This window comes from Triturus cristatus, chromosome 5_2 (assembly GCF_964204655.1).
Source record: "Triturus cristatus chromosome 5_2, aTriCri1.1, whole genome shotgun sequence".
Classification (NCBI taxonomy): Eukaryota; Metazoa; Chordata; class Amphibia; order Caudata; family Salamandridae; genus Triturus; species Triturus cristatus.
Genome location: NC_140588.1, coordinates 611,777,444 through 611,793,486, shown reverse-complemented (window position 1 = coordinate 611,793,486; position 16,043 = coordinate 611,777,444). Strand labels below are relative to the sequence as shown.

General features: G+C 46.6%; 1 protein-coding gene across 1 annotated transcript in view; it reads right to left on the bottom strand.

Annotated features, from left to right (window-relative positions):
- LOC146829064 (ribose-phosphate pyrophosphokinase 1) overlaps positions 1–16,043 on the bottom strand; it is a 143,010-nt gene that overhangs the window by 34,152 nt on the left and 92,815 nt on the right. Inside the window, exon 6 of the mRNA XM_085607692.1 lies at positions 3,009–3,168. Within this exon, the coding sequence (XP_085463818.1) occupies positions 3,009–3,168 (160 nt within the window). The remainder of the gene's footprint in view (positions 1–3,008; positions 3,169–16,043) is intronic.

Genomic DNA, 16,043 nt, shown 5'->3' with positions numbered 1-16,043 from the left:
ACTGATAAAAAACCAATGAAATTCCCCCGTTATAGTTACTGTAGGCAACTATAACTCACGCGACCGTAATCCTCTGCTGATGACATATGTGTCTTTATGAAAAAAAAATATTTGTAATATATGTATAGCTAAAATTTAATGGAAGAAGACATGGGCAAATAAGTGTCTAAATACAGTATTAGCATCAGCAGAGGATTACGGTCGCGTGAGTTATAGTTGCCTACAGTAACTATAACGGGGGAATATATACATGTATATATGTATGTGTGTGTGTATATATATATATTAACTGAAAAAAACATAGGTTTCAGGGGTGTTATAGTTAGCTGGACTTTTCACTTGTACAAAACCATTGAAATTCCCCCGTTATAGTTAGTTCGGCTAACTATAACTCGCGCGCCCGCAATGCACTGCTGATGACGTCACATATTACATCACTCATGACATGGTCAGTGACATCACTCATGACATCACTGATGACATCTCAAATGACATCACTGATGAAATCACTGATGACATCATCCAGTGAATGTCTGTTTTTCTGAAAATTAAATATGTTTTATATATGTATATCTCAAGGTCGATGGAAGAATAAATGGGTATATAAGTGTCTAAATGGATGATTTGTTTTTGAAAAATTGATTGTGTAACTGACTGATTAAGTGTATCATAGTGAATACATGGCTTAGTGAGTAATGTTTAAATATGTAAATATCTGTATCAGTCTCTCACTTTGTGTATAAGTGGCTGCATGGGTTGGTGAGTAGCTACATGGGTGTCTATATAGGTTATTAGTTGGTTTTTTGAGTATCAGTCTGAGTGTCTGCATGGTTCGGTGGGGGGTATTACGTAGTGCATAGGTGCATGAATGAGTGACTCACTGTTTGTATGTGTTGAAGACAGCATGTGTGCAGGACTGTATGGGTGGATGAGTGTGTGTATGGGTGTGTTAGTGAGTGAATGACTGTCTCAATAGTGTCTTTATGAGTAACTACATATGTTTTAAACTAGTATATGTGACTATTGGTGTATATAAGTGAGTATATGTGAGAGTGAGAGATTGAAAGAGTTCCTGTATGAATACGTATGTGTTTCTATAAGTGATTGTTTAAAAGACTAAGTATGTGTAAGTTTCCGTTGAAGTAAGTGTGGTGGTGTGTGTATAACTGTATATGCAAGTAAATGTATGTTTGATTCTTTATTAGCATGAGTGACTATGTGTGTGAGTAACTCTATGGATGAGTGGCATTGTGTAACAGGATGTATAGGTGTATGAGTACATATGATGAGTGAGTACATGTATGAGTGACTGTATAGGACTGTTGGTGAATGAGTGGATGTGTATGTGGATCTTAGAATTACTGAAGAGGTTGTTGTAACTGGTATTGGTATGTCCATTGTTTTGAAAATTTTAGTCTCTATTTTTTAATGTGTGTATCAAAGGTTATATTAGGGTGAGAGGAGGTCTGCCACTCTATCACAAGGATGATGTCATCATTGATGTCATCAGTGATGTCATTTGAGAAGTCATCAGTGATGTCATGAGTGATGTCACTGACCATGTCATGAGTGATGTAATATGTGACGTCATCAGCAGTGCATTGCGGGCGCGCGAGTTATAGTTAGCTGAACTACCTATAACGGGCGAATTTCAATGGTTTTCTACAAGTGAAAAGTCCAGCTAACTAGAACACCCCTGAAACCTATGGTTTTTTCAGTGAATATATATAAAATCTACTGGCGGTCGCCAGTAGATAGATATAGTTAGGACCGTGTTTCCATAGGAAATCTCAAAATTCAATTTTGAATAACTTTGGCGCCGGTTGACGAATCTTCGCGAAATTTTCAAAACTAATGGGGCGCTCCGCACAGCTCCTACCCTGAAAGTCTCGGGGGAATTCGTCAAGCGGGGGCTGAGAAAAAAGGGGGGTCCCAAAACGCGTTTTCCCCATGCATTTTCCCATAGGACCTTTAGTCTAAGGTACAGCTTGAACGGCTTAACAGAATTACTTGAAATTTGGCAGAGAGGTAGTCCTCAGGTCAGGGATGTGCCTTTTGCATATATGGAGTCAATCAGTTATGTAGCTCCTGAGAAAATTGCAGTTAAAAAGCACATACATATCTATAGCCGCACAACCCAACGTGCGCGAGCGTAATTCTGATTGCTTGTTACAGGTCAGTCAACGTTCGAATCGGTCGAAATCAGGAAGTGTCGGCCGCCATTTTGTTTGTTTTCAGTGCGAGAGTGGAAAAGGAAGGTGGCGAACGTGAAAAGGGGGCAGGGTAGAGAGTTCCTGACCCCCCTAGCCTTGGTCAGGGGGTGCCTGAAGGCAGAAAAAAAAACCATGAAAACTTTTTTTTTTTTTTTTTTAAATCGGAGGTGCGCGCACGGTGAAAAACCATTAAAAAAAAAAAGACAATTTTTTAATACGTAGTTTATTGAAAAATATATTAAAAAAAATTATAATACATACATAACTTAGCATTTAAAAAAACCCTTACAAATTCACTTAAAAAACCATAGGTTTCACACACGTTATAGTTAGAAATTAGCATTTAAAAAACCTTGCAAATTCACTTAAACCATAGGTTTCACACATGTTATAGTTAGCTGGACATTTCACTCGTAAAAAACCATTGAAATTCCCCCGTTATAGTTAGTTCAGATAACTATAACTCGCGCGACCGCCACTATCACAAGGATGATGTCATCAGTGATGTCATGAGTGATGCCACTGACCATGTCATGAGTGATGTAATATGTGACGTCAGGAGCAGAGGATTGCGGGCGCGCAAGTTATAGTTATCTGAACTAACTATAACGGGGGAATTTCATTGGTTTTTTACGAGTGAAATATCCACCTAACTATAACATGTGTGAAACCTATGGTTTTTTCAGTGAAATTATATATATATATATATATATATATATATATACATACATACATACATACACACACACACACACACACAAAAAATACTTCCAACGACCAGGGGGATAGGCTTACCTGGATTTTAGGGCAGTGCTTTATCTTGTCTTCCTGAGGAATTGTATTTGTGACTACCACAGCTTCAAAACAAGCATTGTTTATCCGTGAAATGGCTGGCCCAGAAAAGATTCCATGAGTCAGAATGGCATAAACCTTTGTTGCACCAGCTGATAAAAGCCTTTCATAGAAAGAAAGAAAAATGTAAAAGAGAAAGCTTAATGGGGTTTAGATAAGGGCATAATCAATCCAGAAAAATGTATCCAAAATAAGAAGTACACACAGCAACGTACACCAAGATTACATGCAACTTCCCATTATTAACTGGAAGAAACTGTCTCCCAGCATGACACTATCCACGGTATTCTGCAAGACTAACAAGTAAGGGAGAAAGGCAAGTTTAGACTGTTATGCATTTCAAACAACGGAGTTTAATATAAGTGTATGCATCTCTTGCTACTGCAGTTTAAAATTAAATTGTACTTTTATCAACATGTAACAGCAGTGGCAGATAGATAGAAGGGGGTGGGGGGGGGGGGGAGAGGGGTCTTTGCCCTTCTGCATTGTGGGTTAAGGGAGAAGTCACAAACGCTTGAGACTAAAGACTTTCTTGAAGAAAAACAACTTGTAATATCAGTAAACCAACCCTAGATGGCTGGAGTATGTAGAACATGTTTATATACGCAGTTGTCTTCAATCTGTGGGGCGTGACCCCCAGGGGGGCCATGGAGTCATGGGAAGGGGGTCGCGCTCCTCATTTTGTAAAAACACAACATTCCAGACAGTTAATTCCGGTATTTAAAATGTTTGGTTGGAGTGTTATTCAGAGACTCTCCTGTGCTGGGGAATTGAAACCAGGCAGACAGCTAAACACGCCTTTCTGACAGTGTGCTGCAGGCCGTATATTTAAATGTGCACAAGTTAATCTGCAAATCCTTTACTTTTGCAGATTAACCAATTGTGCCCATTTGCATTTCTTTCAGGCCAGCAGGACACTGGCAGAAAGGCGTGTTTAGCGGTCTTCCTGGCTTAGAATTTCACAGTACAAGAGTGGTGTTGCAGTTAATTGATCTAATCACTTGTAGCTTTTTGAGTGGTAGTGCATAGAGTTAGTTGAGCTGTGAAGTGCTTGCTTTTAATTGTAATTGTATTTACACAGCACTTACTATCACTGATGTGTTGAACAGATAGTTATGTAAAACAATTGCATTACATAGGGTCTGGGTATTACTAAAATCTATGGGCCCCATTTAAAATGAAATGGTGTAGCGCAGCACAGCAGGTATTTTTGCTGTGCTGCCCTATGACAATTCGAAAGGGCAGAAACGGACTGTATTTATATGATATGGTGCATTCCGGTCCTTTCTGCCGGCGCATATTTTGGTGCCTAGAGTCAATGCAGGCACCGTTGAACCATGGTGCAAGAGTGTCTGCATTGTTGGCAGGATTGTTTGTGCAGTAGGGCACACCTTCCTACACACTCAAAAATTCTATGCAGGCTTTTTACTCTGTGTGTGCCGCACACAGAAACAGGAAACAATTGAGGAGAAATAACAATATGTCTCCTCGCTATGCACCCCTTAAGCCAGTTTACAGTTTTGACACATTCTCAGATTTACAAGGATCTGTAAACCTGAGGATGTGCCAAAACCCATGGGAAAACACACCACAACGTCCTTGGAACACCACCCTGACACAATGTAACGCAACGCAGTGGCTTGCGCTGCGTTGCCTCACACCATATCCAGGAGGCCATGAAAAGTGACTCTGCGTGGCCTTGTAGATAGGAGTGTGCACAACTAGAGGGTCACAAAAAGTGACACCAGCAGCACAAGGAGCTTGTAAATAAGCACCTATATTTTGGAAGCACCATTTTATCGTAAAACGTTTTGCACATTTTGTATTGGTCGATCTTATACTGCGTTTAATGCAAGGATAAAATAAAGACCTACATATTCACAGTGCTTTCTGCCACAGGTTGTGACCTCATCGCAAAACAAATACACAAGACACTATTCTCCACTGCAGCAACCACGATTTAATTTTGTGGCTCTCTGGTTTCACAGACCTTTGCAGTGCATCAACTAATAGAGGTTTCGAAATGTACTATAATGCATTTCCCACTAACAACTTTTTTTTTTTATTCACTATTCATTGAAGGGGCCCGTTAGGTTATATGTAGCTATCCGACTGTGGCTGGGGTGTGACTTGGCCGTAGCTATGTGAGCAGAGCGCTCTGCATCAGCCCGTAATTTCTCCTCGAAAATTACACAGCCGGGACCGCTTTGAGCATACACAGCACCCACTGAGAGATCAGTGGAGTGTGCCCAGAAAGACTCTGCCGACCAATAGAACAGAGAGTCGGGAGCTGCAGCTAGCGGCGTGAAACGGGCACCGGAGGCTGTGCAAAATGGCGGCATCCTCAGAGTAACCTGCGCTCCAGCCCGATCATTACAGAGGACTCTCCCCGACCAAAGGAGGCTTCCCCTGGTGACCGGCGAATACGGCGCAGGTGAGAAGAGCAGAGGGTAGCGAAAGTCTGCACGCCCGATGACTGCAACAGTGAGGCTGCGAGCGAAATGGAGCCCCGGACGCGAGTGGCTGGGTGGGCCTACTCTTCCAATGAGCGCGCGGCGCATTTAAGAGGTACCAGGCCGAACAACAGAATAGAGGCGCTTCACTGCGGTTGGGGGGACCCCTGGAGCCGAAAAGAACACTGGTGAATGCTGCGCGGAGCGAACTGCATGGGACTAAAGCTCGCAGCAGAGGCGGATGTGCAGTAGAGCCCTGCAACGTTTGGAGTGCAGCCAAAGCGGGCCAGAGTGCTTTGGTGGTAGTACAGACTCCTCCTTGGCCCTTGATGGGAGTGGCAGCAAGCCGAGGTGGGAGCCTGAGAGCAGCTGCATGAGGCCAAAACAATGAGATTGTGGATGAGGCCAGACCAGCGGGAGGTGATATTAGTCACAGAGAACTGGAAGTGATAGCTGGTTTTTGCTTGTGAAAAGGGCATAGAACTTGAATAGTGGTGCGACCTGGTTGCAAAGGCACAGCGGACAGGCCCATGACTGGTAATGTGCTTTGCATGCCCGGACCTGCGCAACGAGGTGGCTGATCCACATACCAGCAACTGATAGGCCCTCTGGGGCAACTACTCCTCTCTCCAGGGGGTTGACTGCCTTCTATACTCTGGAGAGGGCCCATAGAGTCCCTGCCAAGCCGTTGGCCCCGGGGAGGCCTCCGAGACCAGTGGTGGCCACATTGCTTCACTTCCGTGATAGGGACTTACTCCTGCAAAGAGCGAGAGATTGGGGGGGGGGGGGGGGGGGGGCCTTCACCGTGGCTAATTGCAGGGTTACCCTTTTTCGGGATTACACATTGGAGGTGCAGAGGAAGTGGGAGGTCAAGAAAGCACAGAGAGGAGGGGCTCCAATACTCTCTGATGTTCCCGGCCCGCTTGTGTATTTTTCTGGAGGGGAACACTCACTACTTTAGGTCTACAAGGGTGAGACACCACGACATGGGAGACTTTGAGCAGCCGGGCGGAGACCCACAGACCCTGGGAAACGAATGAGCCGGCGACACTGCCAGAGAATCCCGAAGAAACAGTCGGCATCTTAAGACAGAAAAGAACAGGCAGAGGCTTTGCTGGCAGTGGTGGAACTGGCGCAGGATCGAAGCCCTACCCCAGAAGGCAAGGCTGGTTCTTCCAGAGACTCAGCAGACAATGAAACGGACACGTCCCACAGTGATAGCGTGAAGATGCCAGTGGTAACACCCAATACAGAGTACGATATTATTTGAGCGGATGTGGTAAGCTAGAATGATTAAGATACTTAGAGGGGAGCTGGACTTACAATGACTTATGTACTCAGGGCTAACTTCACATGTATGAGGCTGGTGCGTCATGGTTAGTGTAAGCACTTGAGTCAGCCGCGCTCCCCAGTACCTCTGTACCTACCAGAGGATTTTGTGTGTCTTAAAATAGTTTGGATGGGTGCTAGTTTGAGTGTAACTGTCTTGGGGAAGGGGAGTTGGGGGTTTTGGTTACTTAAGGGGATCGTTAGGGCCAGGCATGTCACTGGAGAAGGTCTTTCTGGGGAACTGGTAGTATTGTTGCAATGGGTACCACCAATGACTTGAAATGTATTTCAAGGAATGTGCGGGGAATACATTCAATGTGGAAGCGTCATAAAATACTCGCACACTTAGATCGTAGAGAGGGTTCAGATTGCGCTGCTTCAGGAGACCCATTTGCAAGCGCAAGAAGGAGCGGCTCTACAACGCCGGTGGCGTGGCCAAGATTTTTATACTGATTTGGGTACGGGCGGGCGTGCCCTTTCAATGCATGAACCAAATTACAGACCCAGACGGCCGATATGTAGTGATTACTGGGAAATTAGATGATTGAGACAGTCTTGGGGAACATATACGCTCCCAACATGGAACAGCGTGCCTTTTTCTCACAGCTGTCGGGGAGGTTGGCGCCCTTTCTTACAGGAGAAGTATTGATTGGGGGGTGGGGGATTTTAATTGTATCTTTGATGTGGTTCTAGATAGATTAAACCCCCGCTTCTTAATGCACCCATTCATAAAATAGCGGAGTCACGGCGCTATTGGCAGGCGCGATGGGGGCTGGTGGATACTTGGAGGGCTCAGCACACAGGAGACGTAGACTGAGACTATTCCTTTTTCTCTGCTTTGCACGATCTCCACGTTCGTCTAGATGCTCCCTGAATGTACATGCTGGAGTGCAGAGTAGTGAGTACCTCACTAGAACACTGTCAGATCATAACCCCATCTTAATTCGAATGCAATGGTCTCGCACTCTGGCGAAGATACCTACATGGCGCCTGCGTCCCGAAGACCCAGTCTTTCGTGAAACAGTGAGCACCGGTATTACTCAATACTTCCAAGACAATGATGGCACATCAACATCTTCATTAGTTGATTGGGACGCTTTTAAAACAGTCATTATGGGTCGCTGCATCTCAGAGGTAGCAGAGGCACGTTAAGTGCTTTTGAGGGAGATACGGGAAGCAGACCAATGCCTGCGAGATGTAGAGCGAGAACACCCTGAGAGACCAGATAAGCAAGGGGAGCTCTTGGAAGCGAAGGAGGCGGTAGTGGCGCAAGTAGAGCGCCGTTGCTGTTTAGATTATAAAAGCATATACTACACGTGCCCATGCAGAAAGACAAATCGGGAGCTCTCTTTGCGTGGCTAGGTAATCCGACTCGACGAAGTTCAACGATACTGCAGCTCAGATAGCCATGGGGAGGCTTATTGCACTCAACAAGGTATAAATGAGGTATTCTATGAGTATTATGCAGACTTGTATAGCAGTAAACTGGCACTGACAGAACGACTTGAATAGGTTTATGCATGCAGTTCAGCTGTCGCGTTTGAATAGAGAGCAGGCAAATGAGCTGGGGCGCGAGATTGGAGAGGTGAGGGGGGCTATTAAGCATATGGCGCAGAATAAGACACCAGGAAATGACGGACTCCCAATAGAATTTTAACTAATCTACACTGAGCAGCTGTCGCCTAGATTAGTAACGCTATACAACGATGCAAAGCGGATAGGCCAACTCCCTGCAACGACGCGAGAGGTCATTATCATCCAGCTCCTTAAACCTGGGAAACCACCATGGGACAGAACTGCGTATCGCCCGCTATCCATGCTTAAAACGGAATACAAGATCTTGAGCCGTATTCTAGCCACTCGACTCCTCCCTTATATGTCGTCCTTGGTGCATAAGGACCAATCTGGGTTCGTCCCGACCAGAAACACTGCTATTAATATACAACGCTTATTGCAGATTTTGAAAGCGGATTCCTACTTGAAAAACCAGGTCATTGTTTTTGCAGTTGACATCGAAAAAGCATTCGATAGCCTTGAATGGCATTACTTGTTGCACGTAATGAATACATTTGGGCTTGGGGATAAGTATATACAGTGGACTGCCTTATTTTAGAAGCACTCCATGGCAAGGATTAAAACGGGTGGATTGATATCGGACAACTGTGACGTAACCCGGGGTACGAGACAGGGTTGTCCGTTTTCCCCCTTCTTGTTCGCCCTAGCGGTGGAACCACTAGTGGCCAAGCACAGGACAGGTCAGCATTATCAAGGCCTCTATGTGCACGGGCAAATCCACCATATTGCTCTGTACGCAGATGATCTGCTGATGTTTCTGGCGAATTCAAGGGAAGCACTTCGATGGGCGAAGGAATTGCTAAATGACCTTGGCACGGGGGTAGGGCTTCCAGTAAATTGGGCAAAGTCTTGCTTATTTCCGACCATTGGGTATAAAGACTGTCCACAAGATACAGCCAGTTGAAATGGGAGTATAGATGCCTGTCATATTTAGGCACGAGGATATTTCATACACAGGAAGATCTGTTGGGAGGGCAACATCGATAGAGCAATTAGAGGACTGGAGGGTAGTTTTGATTTCTGGGGAACGCTTCCGCTATCAGTGGCAGGACGGGTGGCCTTACGTAAAATGGTGGCCCTCCCAAGGCTACTGTACTATTTTGGGACCTTGTCAATTTGGATCCTGGCGCGTTTAAAAAAAAAAAAAACTTATCATGATTACGGGTTACCTCTGGGGGTCCGGTAGACTACGGGTAGCGTTGGCTGTTTTGATGCGTCCACGGTCAGGGAAGTGGGGGGTGGGGGGGGGGGGGGGGGGAGGATTTGGCTGGAGAGGGGGAATTGGGCAGTACCCGAATTTAAGGCTTATTATCTAGCAGCCCAATTACAATGGCTCACACAAAACATAGCGGCTAGGATGCGAGGGACAGACTAGCTGCAGGATAGAGCCCCGGAGCGGAGACTACTATCCCGTATTGTGCTGAACCTCCTTGTGCGCACCAGCGTGCCTCCCAGGGGATCTCAAACAGCAAGGCAGTGTTGGAAAAGGAGTTTGAAAAGGATGAGGATTGAAGATCCATATCCGTCTGACATCCCACTAACCATGTGTGAGGTGTTACCTCATGGGAGGTACCTGGGAGGATTGGCAAGTTGGAAAGAGAAAGGCCTGACTACTATCGGGGATTTATTTGATGATGGCACTATGCTCCCCTTTAACGACTTGCAGGACCGGTATGACTTGATGAGGGGGGGGAATTTTTATTACATGCAGCACTTACTGCGGCCATCCGTAAGCATTGGAGGGAGGGCCTCATTGAGCCGAAAACGTCACTGGGGTGTCAATACATAGTGATAGCAGCAGGAACATTTAAGGCGGTTACGTGCCTGTACAGACGTATGACGCAGGAGATGCTGCTGCCCCAGACTGTGCTGCGACACCAGTGGGAGGAGGATGTGGGAGCGGAGATCCAGGAAAAAGCCTGGGCTGCTATTGTGGAAAGGGCGTGGAAGGGCAAAAGAAATGCAAGCTTTCAATTAGTGCACTTTTACTTATTACACAGAGCCTACCTCACGCCAGCGAAACTAAATACTTCGATACTAGCTCAGATGCATGTCCGTGCTGCTGCAGGGAGGGAGCAGACTTTCGTCATGTTCTGGGGATACCCGCAATTGGTCAGGTATTGGTCCGAAGTAGTGACTTTGCTAAACAAAGTCACTGACTGGGACTTGGAACCGGCTATAGGACAGTGTTTGTTGCATAGGTTTCCCCATACAGCCAAATACAAGATTACTAGCAAATTCCTAAACATGGGTCTCTTATTGGAAGATGGAATTCATTAAATGGGCGGAGTGTGACGGAATAGTTCGGATGCAACTGGCGAAGAGGGCTGGAAGTGAGAGGGCACTAGAAGAAGCAAAGGCATGGGAAACATTAGTGGTGTTCCTAAAGCTCCCAGATGATGAACGTGACGAAGATCCTGGGATTGCAGCTCCTGAAGTGGAGGGTTAGGTAGATTGCCCTCGAGTTCGGCCTGATATGGAGGTCCTAGAAGAACTATGCAGCATAACTCTGCAACCGCTGTACATTCACCATGCCACAGACACCCTTGATATATTAGTGAAAATACAACACAAAGAGACCTACAGCGAAGTGCATATGGAGAGATGGGAGTGACATGTCTGGGGGGAGGGAAGGGTGGGGCGTGGTTCTGGAAGGTTAGAATAGGCTTAAGATTAGACATACGACTGAAATGAGAGCAGTGTGATTGCAAAACAATGAGGGATTTGATCCTTTTTCACCCTTTCTTTGATTGAGAGGACGGGAGGGAGGGCCAATTATGCATAGAGTACTCAATGTAACTATACATTACATGATTGCAATATTGTTTCCCCCATGTATGCATTTTATTACGAATTGTTCCAGTGTGTGAATGAGCAGACCTGTAAACCTCAAAATTTGTTTAAAAAATAAAAAATGTAGCTACCAGACTGAGAGACCTAAAAAAACGTACAGAATATTTTGTTTTTAGCCACATCTTTGACCCAGGCCCCATGCTCATACTCTCAAGGCCCTTCAGCCCCCCCAAAACACGACTGAAGTCAACAGCAGCAGCAAACTAATATAACCAGGAGTCTATTTTTGCTCGAATAGAAGCATTTATTTTCATAATGTTAAAAATAAAAACCTTTTTAGAAAAACAGCATGAAGGAAGATTAAGGGACCTCTTCCTACCCTGGAATTAAAGCATACTACTTGGACCTTACAGTTCATCATTAATGATTGTAAATGGTATGTTTTAATTACGATGAAGGATGTTCAGCTACCTTCAGTTACATGCAACTGTAAATGCCAAGCCGTCAGCTTCCCATGAAATTTAGTATGGTTTTTATCTGATGCCGTGCAACCAAGTTGCAGCCCATGCATTACAGCTATTATACCAAGGGCCACTGGGATTATGTGACTGTGCGGCCGTAGCGATTTTAGCATAATTATAGATTTGCTGCATTTGCTACATAATCCATCATTTGCCGTATAATATGCTGATTTTAACAACCAAAATAGTTTTTACTCAAAAGGTTCAAAAGTTACTAAAAAGCAGCAACTGGTGTTGCCGCTCAGTAGATGGCCCTTTGTAAAGCTGCGCTAGCCAGCTTTGTGTTGCTTATTGCTATATTTCGGTTTTAAACTGTTACTAATGAGGTGCAACCACAATTTGACAGTTTCTCTGGAGAACATTTATGGGAGGGGGGTGGAGGGGAGCGGGGTCTCGACTTCAAAAAGTTTGAGGACCAATGATCTACAAAGCAACACATGATAATGAATATGCTACTTACCAGTATGCATCTGTTCTTGGCATGTAGGGCTGCTGACATTCATATCTGTGCATAGATCGCCGCCTAGTGTTGGGTCCGGATGTTTGCACGTTGTTGTCCTGGAAGAGTCTTCGAAGTATCCTTGGATAGGTGACTCCTCCCCTGGACTACAGTGCGCATGGGCATCCTCTCCATCCTCAGATTGTTTTTCGCCATTGTGGCAGTGATGGAGTAGATACAGAAAGTGATGACCATGCTTGCAATAATTCTGAGAGCTGCAGCTGCGACAGGCGCCGGGGAGGAGGGAGGGCGATATGAATGTCAGCAGCCCTACATGCCAAGAACAGATGCATACTGGTAAGTAGCATATTCAGTTCGAGGCATGTGGGCTGCTGAATTCATATCTGTGCATAGAATACATAGCAGTGCCCTCTATTGGCGGCGGCTACCCGTGCCAGCTGCAGCGGTCTGAAAAAGTGTTTTGAGAACAGCCTGTCCTACAGCTGCCTGCTGTTTTGACTGCACATCTACGCAATAGTGTTTTGTAAATGTGTGTGTAGTGGACCATGTGGCTGCTCTGCATATATCATGCAGGGGAATATTTCCTAGGAAGGCCATGGAAGCCCCCAACTTGCGTGTTGAGTGGGCTCGTGGTGGAATAGTTAATGTGCGTTTTGCCTTTTGATAACAGATTTGAATACACTTAACTATCCATCTGGCTATCCCTGCTTTGGAGATGGCGTTACCTTTGTGGTGTGGGGCAAAGGCAACGAACAGTTGTTTTGTCTTCCTGAAGGGTTTAGTCCTGTCGATGTAGTACATGAGGGCCCTCCGTACATCTAGTGTATGTAATGCCCTCTCTGCAACAGTTTGTGGCTTTTGGAAGAAAACGGGCAGTTCAATAGTCTGGTTCATGTGGAACTGCGATATTACCTTGGGCATGAATTTGGGGTTGGTACGTAGTACGACCCTGTTGGCGTGAACCTGAATAAATGGCTCTTGAACGGTTAGTGCCTGGAGTTCACTAACTCTTCTTAGGGAAGTGATCGCTACCAGGAAGGCTACTTTCCAGGTAAGGAATTGAATCTCGCATGAGTGTAGAGGTTCAAAGGGTGGACCCATCAGGCGTGTGAGGACCAAGTTGAGGTTCCACATTGGAGCCGGTGGGTGACTAGGTGGAATGACTCGTTTGAGTCCTTCCAAGAATGCTTTGATGGCAGGCACTCTGAAGAGAGAGAGGTGCTGCCTGGTTTGCAGATAGGCTGATATTGCGGTCAAATGGACACGTATAGAGGTGTACGCCAGATTGCATCGGTATAGGTGTAAGAGGTAACATATGATGTTGTGGATGGATGCGTCCAGCGGGTTAATGTCATTATTACCGCAATAAATGACTAACCGTTTCAATTTGGCTGCATAGCAAGCTCTTGTAGTGGGTCTCCTGGCCTCCTTGATGATGTCCATACAGTCAGGTGGCAGATTGAGATAGCCAAACTCTAGGACTTCAGGAGCCAGATCGCCAGGTTCAGCTGTTGCGGATCTGGGTGCTGAACCTCTCCATGGTTCTGCGTCAAATGCGCGGGTTTGATCCGCAGCCTTTGATGCGGTACCACGGAAAGTTCGAGGAAGGTGGTGTACCACGGCTGGCGTGCCCACGTGGGAGCAACTAGGACGAGTGTCAGGGAGTGTTGTCGGAGTTTGCGAGCCACCAGCGGTATCAACGGTGCTGGGGGAAAAGCGTACGCAAATTTGCCGGACCAGTTCATCCATATCGCATTGCCCTGCGACTGCGGGTGTGGGAATCTGGCGGCGAAGCTTTGGCATTTTGCGTTTTCGCTTGTCGCGAATAGGTCTATTTCTGGGTGACCCCACTGCTGGAAGTACGGTTGGAGTACCGATGGGTGTAACTCCCACTCGTGCATCTGGTGGCTGTGTCTGCTGAGCAGATCCGCCATCTGGTTGTCCTTGCCGGGGAGGTGTTCCGCCATGAGGAACATGTTCCTCTGAATGGCCCACTTCCACATGCTCTGAGCCAGATGAGACAACTGTGGAGAGTGTGTCCCTCCCTGCTTCTGTATGTAGTACATTGCGGTCATGTTGTCCGTCCGGATCAACACGACCTTGTTGCACAGATGTACTTTGAAAGCCTTCATGGCCAGGAAGATTGCCATCAGTTCCAGAAGGTTGATGTGCATCTTCTTCTGTTGTGTCGTCCATAGTCCCTGCACTGTGTAGTGGAGTACATGAGCTCCCCATCCCTGGAGAGACGCGTCCGCTGTCAGTACTATTTGTGGAACAGGCTCTTGGAACGGTCGGCCCTTGCAAAGGTTTTGTGGATTCCACCAATGCAGAGAGTTGTATGCCCGACCGCTCACCAACACTAGGTCTTTCAACTGTCCTTGAGCCTGATTCCACTGACGTGCTAGGCACTCCTGAAGTGGGCGCATATGTAATCTCGCGTGCGGGACTATGAAGATGCAGGAGGCCATCATGCCTATCAACTGCATAAACACTCGCGCTGGAAGCGAGTGGTTGGGTCTGAACTTGGAGATCAGCGCTTGTATGCCGTTGATCCTCACTAAATTTGGCTGAGCTGTGGCCGCCAGAGTGTCTATAGTCGCACCTAGGTACTGTTGTACGTGTGCGGGCTGGAGATGAGACTTTGGGTAATTTAGTGAGAATCCCAGACTGTGAAGAAGGTGAATGGTACGGGACACGTGGCTTGCACATTGCTGGGCTGATCTCGCTTGAACGAGCCAGTCGTCTAGGTAGGGGTAGACGTGTATGTGCTGTCTCCGTAAATGTGCCGCCACCGTAGCTAGGCACTTTGTGAAAACCCTGGGCGCTGTTGTCACGCCGAAGGGAAGGACTTTGAACTGATAGTGCTGCCCCTGAACAGTGAACCTGAGGTATTTTTTGTGTGAGGGGTGGATGGGTATGTGAAAATACGCATCCTTGAGGTCCAGTGACGCTAGGAAGTCTCCCTGCTGGAGAAGCGGAAGGACTTGCTGTAGAGTGAGCATGTGAAAGTGCTCCGAAAGAATGTACTGGTTCAGGGGTCTCAGGTCTAATATAGGCCTGAGCGACCCGTCCTTTTTTGGAATTAAGAAGTAGAGGGAGTAAACCCCCGTGCCCCGCTCGTGGACGGGTACGACCTCGATAGCGCCTTTTAGAAGCATACTTTCTACCTCTTGCTGTAAGAGCGTCAAGTGCTCTGAGGACATAGGACGGTTTCTTGGTGGTATTGTGGGTGGAGTGGAAGTTAACTCCAGACAGTAACCGTATTTTATAATATCTTTGACCCACCTGTCCGTGGTGATGGAGTTCCACGTGGACAGGAACCGTTGTAGCCTTCCCCCGACAGGTGTTATGTGGTCGGGAGGAAGGGAGAGGGCGTCACTGCTTGTTCTTGGGGGAGGACCTGGTGTTGCCGTAGCCACGTCCTCTGCCCTTGGTACTGGAGCCACGATAGCCACCTCGGGTGTTCTTATCGTAGGCGGTCTGCGTATTACCCTTGTTATATGTTTGTTGTGACCCCTGTCCTCTGCCTGCTCCCTTGTTTCCGGGGCGACGAAAGGAGCCGCTCCGAAAGGACTGAGTTTGTAGGGCGCCCATGGACTTTGCAGTGTCCGTGTCCTTTTTTATCCTCGAGGGTGGCGTCAACCTCAGGCCCGAACAAAAAGTCGGGGTTGACGGGCTGATTAAGGATATTGTTTTGTACCTCAGGCTTGAATCCTGAGATACGTAGCCAGGCGTGACGTCGTAGGATGACGCTAGTGTTGATGGCCCTGGCAGCCGTGTCAGCAGCGTCTAGTGCACATTTGATGGCAGCATTTGTGAGTAGCTGTCCCTCTCTGATAAGGATTTC